Source organism: Scyliorhinus torazame, chromosome 8 (genome assembly GCF_047496885.1).
Source record: "Scyliorhinus torazame isolate Kashiwa2021f chromosome 8, sScyTor2.1, whole genome shotgun sequence".
Classification (NCBI taxonomy): domain Eukaryota; kingdom Metazoa; phylum Chordata; class Chondrichthyes; order Carcharhiniformes; family Scyliorhinidae; genus Scyliorhinus; species Scyliorhinus torazame.
This window is the reverse complement of record NC_092714.1, coordinates 63,679,203-63,693,098: the sequence shown is the minus strand read 5'-3', so window position 1 is coordinate 63,693,098 and position 13,896 is coordinate 63,679,203. Positions and strand designations below refer to the sequence as shown.

The following is a 13,896-nucleotide window of genomic DNA, read 5'->3' as shown; positions in this document are numbered from 1 at the left end:
ACTGCCTGGGTAACGGGCGCAGACGTGCAGGATCATCATGCGGTGGTCGCAGACCACCTGTACGTTCATTGAATAGGTCCCCTTCCTATTGGTGAACACGGCCCCGTTATCTGCAGGTGGCCGCACGGCGACGTGCATCCCATCGATCGCGCCCTGGACCATGGGGAACCCGGCCACGGCAGAGAAGCCACGGCCCGGGCATCTTGGCTGGCCCGGTCCACAGGGAAGCGGATGTAGCGGTGCGCCATGGCATATAGGGCATCTGTCACTGCCCCGATGCACCGATGTCTGCGATATGCCGGACAGGTCCCCACTCGGTGCCTGGAATGACCCATTTGCAAAAAAGTTCAGGGCCACCGTAACCTTGACGGACACGGGGAGAGGGTGTCCCCGACAGTGCCACGCGGTGACAGGTGTGCCAGCAGGTGGCAGATGTGTGCCACGGTTTCCCGCCTAATCCGGAGTCTCCTCCTGCATTCCCGGTCCGTGAGGTCCTGGTATGACTGCCGGGGCCGGTACACACGGGGCGCCCTCGGGTGCCTCCGTTGCCGTGGGGCCGCGACGTCCTCCTCCCCCTCCTCGTCCTGTCGGTCAGGTGTCCCTCCAGCCTGGGCGGCTGCCGCCTGTCCCTCTGCGGCAGCCTGCGCCGCCTCTCTGGCACGCTCCTCCTCCTCCTCCTCATCCAGGGCAACATAGACATTAGCGGCTGCCGCCACGGAGGCCAACATCGCTGGATGATCGGAAAACATGACGGCCTGGTGGGGGGGAGGGGAACGACGGCATGTCATCATTGCCCATATCCCCTCCTCCCCCCAGCCAGGTGGCATGGACCGCATGGGTCCAACTGTTGGAGGCTGGCACCTGGCCAGGTGGACCAACTCACTTGCCCTCGCATCCCCCTCCCCGGCACGGACACCCCCAACCTCCTCCCCGGCACGGACCCCAACCTCCTCCCTGGCACGGACCCCCCCAACCTCCTCCCCGGCACGGACCCCAACCTCCTCCCCGGCACGGACCCCCCCCCAACCTCCTCCCCGGCATGGACCCCCCCAACCTCCTCCCCGGCACGGACCCCCCCCCCAACCTCCTCCCCGGCACGGTCCCCCCATCCCCCTCCCCGGCACAGACCCCCCCAACCTCCTCCCCGGCACAGACCCCCCCAACCTCCTCCCCGGCACGGACCCCAACCTCCTCCCCGGCACGGACCCCCCATCCCCCTCCCCGGCACGGACCCCCCCAACCTCCTCCCCGGCACGGTCCCCCCATCCTCCTCCCCGGCACGGACCCCCCCAACCTCCTCCCTGGCACGGACCCCCCATCCCCCTCCCCGGCACGGACCCCCCCAACCTCCTCCCCGGCACAGACACCCCCAACCTCCTCCCCGGCACGGACCCCAATCTCCTCCCCGGCACGGACCCCCCCAACCTCCTCCCCGGCACGGACCCCAACCTCCTCCCCGGCACGGACCCCCCCCCAACCTCCTCCCCGGCATGGACCCCCCCAACCTCCTCCCCGGCACGGACCCCCCCCCAACCTCCTCCCCGGCACGGACCCCCCATCCCCCTCCCCGGCACAGACCCCCCCAACCTCCTCCCCGGCACAGACCCCCCCAACCTCCTCCCCGGCATGGACCCCAACCTCCTCCCCGGCACGGACCCCCCATCCCCCTCCCCGGCACGGACCCCCCCAACCTCCTCCCCGGTACGGTCCCCCCAACCTCCTCCCCGGCACGGACCCCCCCCAACCTCCTCCCTGGCACGGACCCCCCATCCCCCTCCCCGGCACGGACCCCCCCAACCTCCTCCCCGGCACAGACACCCCCAACCTCCTCCCCGGCACGGACCCCAACCTCCTCTCCGGCACGGACCCCCCCATCCCCCTCCCCGGCACGGTCCCCCCCCCCAACCTCCTCCCCGGCACGGACCCCCCCCAACCTCCTCCCCGGCACGGACCCCAACCTCCTCCCCGGCACGGACCCCCCATCCCCCTCCCCGGCACGGACCCCCCCCCAACCTCATCCCCGGCACGGACCCCCCCCAACCTCCTCCCCGGCACGGACCCCAACCTCCTCCCCGGCACGGACCCCCCATCCCCCTCCCCGACACGGACCCCCCCTAACCTCCTCCCCGGCACGGACCCCCCCCCAACCTCCTCCCCGGCACGGACCCCCCCAACCTCCTCCCCGGCACGGACCACCCCCAACCTCCTCCCCGGCACGGACCCCCCCCCAACCTCCTCCCCGGCACGGACCCCAACCTCCTCCCCGGCACGGACCCCCCATCCCCCTCCCCGGCACGGACCCCCCCTAACCTCCTCCCCGGCACGGACCCCCCCCAACCTCCTCCCCGGCACGGACCCCCCCAACCTCCTCCCGGCACTCCCCCGGAGCCCAGCCCACTCTAACCACCCCCCCCCCCGCCGCGCACACACACACACACAACCCGAGACACACCTGTCCTCACACATTCAGACTGCGGCCACGCCATCGCCTGCCCAGAGCCAACCCCCCAGGCCGTCACTCACCTCCACGCTGGTCGGCGTTACCCTGGAACACAGGGTCACGCCGATGAAAAGGAGGTTTAATTTACGTCGACGTGAACGGTCATCACATCGACGGGACTTCGGCCCATCCGGAAGGGAGAATATCGTCTGGCCGAAAATCGGCTGCCTTGCGCAGACCCGTGCCATTCTCCGACGGCAGCAGCGCCATTAACGCCCCGCTGATCAGAGGGGTATTCCTGGCACTTGTAGCACCGGGAATGATCCAGCTATGGACCGGCACTCTGTTTATTTTCGGGCCTCAGCGTGGAAGGCCCCACCGAGGTCATACTCAGTCGCATTTCCTGCACTCGCACTATTTTTAACTGGCGCCCCGATCTCTCGACCCCCAACTTGGCCTGCAGACTCCCCTAATGCTCCAACTCATCTGTTGGGGGGTCATCGAGCTCCCCGCACTCCACCTCATATGGGCAGTGCACCCTCAGGACCGTGCCCGACATGGGCAAAGTGCCACCTGGGCACTGCCAGCACTCCTGCCAGCTTGGCAGTGCCCAGGTGCCATCAAGTGCATGTGTGCCATCCTGCCCAGATACCAACCACTCAGTGGCCTCCGATCGCCTGGGAGATGCCCCCCCACAAGTGCCGTTCTGCCTGGTCCCCATTTGTGAAGACCAGTGCTAATAAACGGCACGCGGCTGGGGTCTCCTTGGTGAGCCCAGAGATCCTGAGCGCTGGTTCGATCTGGTGTCGGCAAAGTTAAAGTCTGGATCCTGCTCATTGTAGGCGATACAGATTGCGGCATCTCGCGAAATCTTTTTTTAAAATAAATTTAGAGTACCCGATTCATTTTGTCAAATTAAGGGGCAATTTAGCGTGGCCAATCCACCTAGCCTGCACACCTTTGGGTTGTGGGGGTGAAACCCACGCAAACACGGGGAGAATGTGCAAACTCCATATGGACAGTGGCCCAGAGCCAGGGTCAAACCTGGGACCTCGGCGCCGTGAGACTGCAGTGCTAACCACTGCGTCACCATGCTGCCCCATCTCACAAAATCTAATGAGATCTTGCGAGGCGTAACGACAGCTGGGAATCCCATAAGAGGCCTCTCGCAGGTCCGGTCCCGATTCCGGAAGGACTCGGCTGTAAATCGTGCACATGGTCTCAGCATTGTATTGTCTGGTGCATTTAATGAGACCAATAAGTTGCGCATATAGTAACTAATTACTGTATTTGTTAATCAATTTATTATGATATATCTTGGCTCCCTCCAAAGGTCTCCAGCATTAAAGATGCCAGTCTCCGTTTAATTTGGTTTACTCCACATAACATTAGGAAATGGCTAAGTGCACTGGGCATGACAAAGGCTACAAGCCTCAATAATGTCCCAGGTATAACTGCTTCAGGGCTTCTAGCCAAGTTGTTCAAACGTGGCTACCACATTGGCATCTACCTGACAATCTTGAAAATTGATCCCACTGCAGATCTTAAAGTGTACTGATGTTGCTTCATCATAGCTATTCTTAACCATCATGTTGTCATGGGAGGAGGAGATCATATGGAACAACTGCAGCAGGCAGCCAGGTTTGTACTGCAGATTAAATAGAGTGCCTCCAATTCGAAGGATGTCTGTCTGTTTATCAAATATGTTTTTGGGACATGTGAATTTTATACAACTTTAGTTTCTGCCAAAATGATTACAAAGTATCTTCTTGCTCTTTTCAACAGGTTCAACAATTATTCAGGTCTGTGTAATGAAAGACAGACATCAATTCTTTACCTATATTAAAGATCCTATAAAAATACTGGATGACCATGAAGAAGTTCCATTAGAAAAAGCAGGGTCTGAAAATTATGAGACAGGTGAGAAATACATGTCATGGGTACAATTAATAATTTGTGTCCATTAAAAACTAAAGTAACTTCAATTATATTGGAAGAAGATCAATTGCAACTAATTTATGATCTCACTTTTGTTGGTGCGCTGTCTTGCAGAAATGCAGACTTTGATTCCAATGCAATTTCCCTACATTCTAAAAATGAATTTCTACCATGTTCCATATATGCCCATTGCTGTGAGTCGCCCTACTCTTCATAACTTTTTGTTTTCCTGAATATCAGCAAGGGTAATGGGTCAGAGATTAGAGAGCCCCAAAGTGTAGTATGGAGTTCAACTGACCCTAAACTTTAAATAGATTGTGGTGTGGAGAGCACACGGCACACTCTACAGGTGTGATACAGCATAAATGGACAAGTGTTTTTTAAAACAAAACAATGTTTATTCTATCAACTCAAGTTTACCTTTTTAAAACAGCCATTGAATATCTTAACACCCATTAATTCAAAGATAACCCCCAAAGACTGAGTAATCGTTTCAGCTGTCCTTTTAACATCCAAAAGACTTAACCAACCTTCAAACAGGAGCACATTAGGTTACATTCAATATATATAGTGAGAAAGCGGGGCAGAAACCAGACTTCCACTGGAGTCCCATACCTGCACAGTCTCCCGGGAAGATGCCTGCCGCCTCAGTTGATGAGCTAAAGGCGACTGGCCTTCTCCCCGTATTCATAGAATACACCCCTTGAAACTCACAACTGGCCCACAGCCTTGGTCGTTAATAGTGATTCAAATTCTGCCTGCAGCTTTTTCTAACTTGCCAGCAACTCTGGGGTTTTATTGAGTATTAGTGGCTAATGCATAGAGTCCCCCAGCCCTTTCAGTTCCACCCTCGCAGTCCCTCCCATATGCGCTTAATTGGAAATTATCTCCCCTACCCCACACAATAACCACCTTAAGGGCTTCCTGCGGTATTATCAGGTATTGCAGTACCCGAGAGGCTGTAGACCATTGGGTAAACCTAGGAGTTTACCATTGGCTGTTTGATATGTAGCTCCGCCCTGACAGGCGGGGTATAAGACCCGGTGCTGTCCCAGCAGCCCTCATTCTGTACCAAAGCTGCTGGGGAACAGATCTAGTCTATTAAAGCCTTCAGTTATGTTACAACCTCGTCTTTGAGTTTAATTGATCGTGCATCAATTTAATAGACTACTCTTAAGCTGAAAGAATGGATCTCCGAATCAAGCCGGAGTGTCTACAACTCAGCTCCCACGCGGAGAACTCGGCGGCGATATTTAAGCACTGGCTGGCGTGTTTTAAAGGCTACCTCGAGACGGCCGGAGGCACCCCCTCAGGAGAACAGAAACTGCATCTCCTGCACTCGAGAGTAAGTCCTGGAATCTTCACCCTCATTGAGGAGGTGGAGGACTATGATGCTGCGATCGAACTGTTAAAGGGACATTATATACGCCCTGTAAACCAGGTCTACGCGCGTCATCTGCTTGCAACTATACGCAAAGCCCCGGGGAATCGCTGGAGGACTTCTACCGTGTGCTACTGGTGCTGGGCAGAAACTGTGGCTGCCCGCAAGTTTCGGGCAGCGAGCACACGGAACTTCTAATCCGGGATGCCTTCGTAGCAGGTATGAGCTCCTCAGAGATCTGCTAAAGACTCTTAGAAAAGGACACCATGGGACTGAGAGACGCATGGGCCCTGGCAGGGTCCGTGGATGTTACCTCCAGAAACGCGTAGTCCTATGCGCCCGACCGCGCGCCGGCCCCATGGGCTGTGTGGCATCTCACAGCGGCAGCCCCACTGACCTTCCCCGCGTCCCCACAGGCCTGCGTAGTAAGACAGCCCACTAACTCTGTTGGACCCCGCTGTTTCTTCTGCGGGCAGGCGAAGCATCCCCGCACGCGCTGCCCGGCCCGCACCGCCAGCTGCAAGGGGCGCGGCAAGAAGGGCCATTTTGTGGGGGTCTGCCAAGCACGAGCTGCGGCCGCGGTCTCCAGCGACTCCGGACCGCCGCGGCAATCTTCCCCTCGGGCCCCAGGCGGCCAGCACTCACCGCCACCCCCCTATCCTAGGGCCACGTCCGACCCACGGGCGCGGCCATCTTGCCCCTCGGACACAACGCTGGAAGGATGGGCGCCGCCATTTTGTCCATCCCCGCCACCATTTTGTCCGTCCCCGACCACCATGTGCGATCCATGGGAGACGCCATCTTGGATGGGACCCCAGGCCCCCAGCACGGCCGACTACACGCTGCCCGATCGCAACCCGCAACTGCTCCATCTGGCCTCAGTGACGCTGGACCAAAATCGACCTCGGACACTCGCGACTGCAACGACAACGGTGTTCATCAACGGCCACGAGACGTTTTGCCAGATCGACTCTGGGAGCACGGAGAGCTTTATACATCCCGACACGGTAAGGCGCTGTTCACTTGTTACCCACCCTGTAAACCAAAGAATCTCCCTGACCCGTCCGGGTCACACTCAATGGAGATAAAGGGGTTCTGCCTAGCAGACTTCACTGTCCAAGGCAGGAAATTCAACAATTTCCGCCTTTATGTCCTGCCGCACCTCTGCGCGGCTACACTCCTGGGTTTGGACTTCCAATGTAACTTGCAAAGCCTAACCTTTAAATTCGGCAGCCCTATACCCCCCTTACTGTCTGCGGCCTGTCGACCCTTAAGGTCGACCCGCCTTCCCTGTTTGCGAACCTCACCCGTCGCCACCAGGAGCAGACGGTACAGTGCCCAGGACCGGACCTTCATCAGGTCAGAGGTCCAAAGGCTACTGAGGGAAGGGGTCATTGAAGCTAGCAACAGTCCCTGGAGAGCTCAAGTAGTGGTGGTGAAGACCGGGGAGAAACATAGGATGGTCATTGACTACAGTCAGACCATCAACAGGTTTACACAGCTGGATGTGTACCCTCTTCCCCGCAAATCCGACCTGGTGAACAGGATCGCGCAATACAAGGTCTTCTCCACGGTGGATCTCAATTCCGCTTACCATCAGCTACCCCTCCGCACTAGTGACCGCAAGTACACTGCCTTCGAAGCAGATGGGCAGCTCTACCAATTTTTAAGGGTTCCCTTTGGTGTCACTAATGGGGTCTCGGTCTTCCAACGCGAGATGGACCAAATGGTTGACCGGTATGGCTTACGCGCAACGTTCCCGTATCTTGATAACGTCACCATCTGCGGCCATGACCAGCAGGACCACGACACCAACCTCCGGAAATGTCTCCAGACCGCGAAAATCCTTAATTTAACGTATAATAAGGATAAATGCGTATTTAGCACCGACCGCCTAGCCATTCTCGGCTACATAGTGTGAAATGGAGTTATAGGCCCCGACCCTGAACGCATGCGCCCCCTGATGGAGTTCCGCCTCCCTCACTGCCCCAAGGCCCTGAAGCGCTGCCTCGGGTTTTTCAGTTATTACGCACAGTGGGTCCCCAACTACGCAGACAAAGCCCGACCCCTAATCCAGTCCACAACCTTCCCCCTGTCAACGGAGGCCCGCCAGGCTTTCTGCCGCATCAAAGCAGACATTGCAAAGGCCACGATGATTGCCATCGACGAGTCCCTCCCCTTCCAGGTCGAGAGCGATGCGTCCGACGTAGCTCTGGCCGCCACCCTCAATCAAGCAGGCAGACCCGTGGCCTTCTTCTCCCGTACCCTCCATGCTTCAGAAATTCGCCATTCCTCGGTCGAAAAAGAGGCGCAAGCCATAGTAGAAGCTGTGTGACATTGGCGGCATTACCTGGCCGGCAGGAGATTCACTCTCCTCACTGACCAACGGTCGGTGGCGTTCATGTTTGATAATGCACAGCGGGGCAAGATAAAGAACGACAAGATCTTGCGGTGGAGGATAGAACTCTCAACCTACAACTACGAGATCTTGTACCGTCCTGGGTAGCTAAACGAGCCTTCCGATGCCCTGTCCCGCGGCATGTGTGCCACCGCACAAGTGGACCGCCTCCGAGCCCTCCACGAGGACCTCTGCCACCCGGGGGTCACTCGTTTTTTTCAACTTCATTAAGACCCGCAACCTGCCCTACTCCATCGAGGAGGTCAGGACAGTCACCAGGGACTGCCAAATCTGCGCGGAGTGCAAACCGCACTTCTACCGGCCAGAGAGGGCGCACCTGATAAAGGCTTCCCGTCCCTTTGAACGCCTCAGCATGGACTTCAAAGGCCCCCTCCCCCCCACCGACCGCAACACGTATTTCCTGAACGTGATTGACGAGTACTCCCAGTTCCCATTCGCCATCCCCTGCCCCGACATGACCGCAGCCACCGTCATCAAGGCCCTCCAGGGTATCTTTAAGCTGTTTGGGTTCCCCGCATCCATACACAGTGATAGGGGGTTCTCCTTTATGAGCGACGAACTGCGTCAATTCCTGCTCAGCAAGGGCATCGCCTCAAGCAGGACGACCAGTTACAACCCCCGGGGAAACGGGCAGGTAGAGAGGGAGAACGGAACGGTCTGGAAGACCGTTCTACTGGCCCTACAGTCCAGGACTCTCCCCGTCCCCCGCTGGCAGGAAGTCCTCCCGGAGGCCCTCCATGCCATGCGGTCGCTGCTCTGTACAACCACCAATCAGACACCTCATGAATGCCTCCTTGTCTTCCCCAGGAAGTCCTCCTCCGGGACCTCGCTCCCAACCTGGCTAGCGACACCCGGACCCATCCTGCTTCGGAAGCACGTGCGAGCGCACAAGTCGGACCCGTTGGTCAAGAGGGTCCACCTGATGCACGCTAACCCCCAGTATGCCTACGTGGCGTTCCCTGACGGCCCGCAAGACACAGTCTCCCTCCGGGACCTGGCACCCGCCGGAACCCCACGCGCACCCGAACCATTTACCCCCACACCCCCACAGCACCTCACTGGAGGATCGGTCCTCCCGCCGCTCCTACCTAGGCCATCCCACCCACCGACGCCCCCTACAGGCGCTCCCCCCTCTTGTGTCAACCGTTTGCCCCACCAGCGCCGTCTAGGGGTGACGAAGCTGCCATGGAGGACAAAGCCACGCTTCCGGAGTCGCAGACGCCCGGACCCCCACCAGAATCACCACCGAGGCTCAGACGATCCAGGAGGACGACCAGGCCACCCGACCGACTGATTGCTTCAGTATAACCGATCTGTAACTGTAAATAAACACTGAATGTATATATCTTCTGCGCTTGTAAATATTCTCTACAACACTGTAAGGAGGTATCACGGTACCTCCATATCTGATCATACCATGTTAAATGCAATTGTCACCACTAGCCACCACCCCCGCCGGACTCTTTTTTAACAGGGGGTAAATGTGGTATTATCAGGTATTGCAGTACCCGAGAGGCTGTAGACCATTGGGTAAACCGAGGAGTTTACCATTGGCTGTTTGGTATGTAGCTCTGCCCTGACAGGCGGGGTATAAGAACCAGTGCCATCCCAGCAGCCCTCGTTCTGTACCGAAGCCGCTGGGGAACAGATCTAGTCTATTAAAGCCTTCAGTTATGATACAACCTCGTCTTTGAGTTTATTTGATCGTGCATCACTTCCCACAATGGAGAAGATGGATAAATGCACTCTTATTAAATTTAATATATTCCCCAATTGCGGTGGACATACGTTCGCAAAATCATTTATCTGCTACGACGCTGTCTCGAACCTCCATGGCGGACATTGAGAGGGACCAGACTCTCTGCCAAATCCACAAAATGTGGGGCATGGTCTGAAATCACAATCACCGAGTAATCCACCCTCTCCAACGAATGGAAGAGAGACCTGTCTGCAACAAAAAAAGTCAATTTGAGAATATGCCTGGTGGGCATTTGAAAAAAAAGAAAAATCTTTATCACCCGGGTGCAAAAACACCATGGCCATGATTCTCCAAGCTCACGCCGGGTCCGAGAATCGCCGGGGGGGGGGGGGGGGCGCACGAATCCCGCCAGACCACTCCAACGCTGGGCTGCCGATTCTCGGGCGATCGGAGAATCGGTGCCAATCGCGCCGGCGTGGTCGTCGCGGCGCCAGTCGGGGGCCGTTGAAAGCGGCCCCCGCAGCGATTCAGCGCCCTCGATGGGCCGAGTGCCCGCCGATTCCCGCCGCCGTCGTTTGCGTATGGTCCTACCCGGCAGGACCTCGGCGTTCTGGCTGCGGGGGCCGTCCTGGTGTGGGGGGGTGCGGGGAGAGCCGACTCCGGGGAGGGCCTCCACGGTGGCCAGGCCCACGATCGGAAGCAACCGATCGGCGGGCGCGCTAATTCCGGGGGGGCCTATGTTCCTCCGCACCGGGCCCCTGTTGGGCTCCGCCATGTTGTCCACAGGCCGCCGCGGAGACTCCCGTGGTGCGCATGCGCGGACCCGCGCTGGCCGTGACAGGCCGGCCTTCGGCACCGGAGCAGTGCACAGCACTCCGGCGTCGTTCTAGCCCCCGAGGACGGGGGAGAATAACTGGGCCTGGAGGCCCGTTGACGCTGGCGTCACTCGCGCCGGTTTTGACGGCGGCGTCAAGACTTGGCTGGAATTTCGGAGAATCCCGGCTCATGGATCTTCCCCTCCCCACTCCCATCTGCTTCATGAAAACCAACAATGCCTTTCCCACCCCTGATGGATTCAGAGATTTGGGTGTGGGATCGATCCATCCTGGAACCAAGAACACAGTCAAACTGTGAATCCAAATCAGGAATGGAGGCTAGCTTTGGCAGCACGATGGCGCAGTGGGTAGCACTGCTGCCTCACGGCGCCAAGGTCCCAGGTTCGATCCCGGCTCTGGGTCACTGTTCATGTGGAGTTTGCATGTTCTCCCCGTGTTTGCATGGATTTTACCCCCACAACCCAAAGATGTGCACAGTAGGTGGATTGGCCACGCAAAATTGCCCCTTAATTGGAAAAAATTAACTGGGCACTCTAAATTTTTTAAAAAAGGGATGGAGGCTAGCAGCTTGTTAATAAAACCCGCATCGTCCCAGTTTGGAGTGTAGACATTAACCAGGACCACCGAGGTTTCCGCCAAAGACCCACAAACAATAACATGTCTGTCATTGGTAGATCTTAACGGTAGAAAATTAAATGCTTTCATTGATTAAAATTGATGCACCCCTTGCCCTACCATCAAAGCCAAAATGAAGATTTTGGCCCACCCACCTCTTCCACAACCTTGCCTGGTCTCTGACCCGCAAATGAGTCTTCTGCAGAAACACCAGGGGCGAAATTCTCCCCCAACGGCGTGATGTCCGCCGCTGGCGCCCAAATCAGCGCCAATCAGACGGGCATCGCGCCGCCCCAAAGGTGCGGAATGCTCCGCATCTTTGGCGGCCTAGCCCCGACATTGAGGGGCTAGGCCGACGCCGGAGGGATTTCCGCCCCGCCAGCTGGCGGAAATGGCGTTTGTTGCCTCGCCAGCTGGCGCGGAAATGCGGCGCATGCGCGGGAGCGTCAGCGGCCGCTGACAGTTTCCCGGCGCATGCGCGGGAGCGTCAGCGGCCGCTGAAAGTTTCCCGCGCATGCGCAGTGGGGAGAGTCTCTTCCGCCTCCACCATGGTGGAGGCCGTGGCGGAGGCGGAAGGGAAAGTGTGTCCCCACGGCACAGGCCCGCTCGCGGATCGGTGGGCCCCGATCGCGGGCCAGCCCACCGTGGGGGCACCTCCCGGGGTCAGATCGCCCCGCACCCCCCCCCCCCCAGGACCCCGGAGCCCGCCCACGCCGCCTGGTCCCGTCGGTAAATACCAGCTTTGATTTACGCCGGTGGGACAGGCAATTTCTGGGCGGGAGCTCGGCCCATCCGGGCCGGAGAATCGAGTGGGGGATCCCGCCAACCGGTGCGGCCCGATTCCCGCCCCCGCCCAATCTCCGGTACCGGAGACTTCGGCGGGGGCGGGGGCGGGATTCACGGCGGCAAACGGCCATTCTCCGACCCGGCGGGGGGTCGGAGAATGACGCCCTACATCAGCATTCAAACTTTTTAAAGTGGAGAAATACTCTTGACCTTGTTACTGGGCTATTTAACTCCCTGACATTCCAGGTGACCAAACGAATTGGGCGCCTTCCACCCCCCTAGTTCCATAGTCAGCCATTTCCAATAGATGCATAGAAAGTACAGCAACGAGGCCCACCCAAGATGGTCGCCAAACCCACTAACAAAATTAAACAAAGAAAAATATGCAGTCACCATCAGCAAAGTACCCCTTTCCCACCCTAAACAATACCACATCCAAATATACATACAAAAAGCAGTACGGCGAATAAAAATCACAAAAACTTAATGCTAATAACCATAACCCGAACAAAAACACTAAGCTCATTATCGAAAACAAAACTAATATGATGAGCTGCAATCAACTCCTCAACACCACTCTCGTTAGCCAACTCTTCAGCTGGCAAGGCTGCTCCCACCCAGAGTGAAGAAAAATACTAACAGAAAAAGGACACAAAATATAAAAACCCCTTAAAACATAGTACTCCTACATGGAGATATATATTTTCACAACAGTTATAAAAAAATAGAGCAAAACACCCCATAGAATTAAACCCTCCACCCAAGTCCAAGTAGCAAAACACTCAACTCACACAAGAAAAACAAAATGCAAGAATGAACATGAACAAGGAACCCGAACAACTCCCCATATCCACATGCCTGCTCCCAACATTCAAAAAAGCCTCAAAAACCTCAATCAACCCATACCCAGACCATGCTTTTTACAAAAGAATCTGCCTCCAGCGTATCAAAAAAATAGTCTTTCCCCTCAAAAGTCACTTTTAGCTGGTGCACCATCCCAAATCTGACTCCACTTATATACAGGGCAGCTTTGGCCTTGTTGAACGCTGCCGCTTCTTTGCCAGTTCTGCTCCCACATCCTGATAAAGCCTGATGGCACAACCTTCCCATTTGTAGTTGTGATGCTCCTTTGGCCTTCTCAGGACCCGCTCTTATTCTTAGATGCTGTGAAACTTCACAATTACTGTTTGTGGTGGTTTGTTGGACTGAGTGTACATTGGACTCAATCCACCTCAGGCGAGGACGTGAGTCCGCCTTCTCCACCATTTTCCCAAAATTCATCGCAAAATACTCTGTGGGAGTTGGGCCTTCCATCCCCACTGGCAACTCCACAATGCGGATATTTTGTCTCCTTGAACGATTCTCCAAATCATTCACTTTGCCCGTCAGCACTTTATTCGCCTCAGCCATCAGAGTTATCTCCAATTCCAGAGAGGCAATCTGGCCCTTATTCCTTGAAAGTGACACCTCCATGTCTTGTATCTCAATGCCATGCGCTTTTGCCATTTCATTAGTCTTCTCCACACCAACCGAATGGGAGCCAGGGCCTCTTCCATTGACTTGGGGAGATCCCCCGACACTACCCGCCATTATTTCTCAAACTTCACTGCCAAGTGTGGTGATATGCCTGTGAATAATACCGCATATACTCAGCAATGCGACCTCCCACTTGCAGGTGGCGTCAGACATCAGTCATGTGACATCCGGCTATCGTCAGTTGGTAGTAAGGCGTACACAAGGGCAGATTCATAGAATTTACAGTGCAGAAGGAGGCCATTCAGC

At 56.7% G+C, this 13,896-nt stretch overlaps 1 protein-coding gene across 1 annotated transcript in view; it reads left to right on the top strand.

The window, feature by feature from the left end:
* The window catches only part of spag17 (sperm associated antigen 17), a 382,475-nt gene that overhangs the window by 171,199 nt on the left and 197,380 nt on the right, over positions 1-13,896 (top strand). The window contains exon 25 of the mRNA XM_072513741.1: positions 4,226-4,360. Coding sequence (XP_072369842.1) covers positions 4,226-4,360 — 135 coding nt within the window. The remainder of the gene's footprint in view (positions 1-4,225; positions 4,361-13,896) is intronic.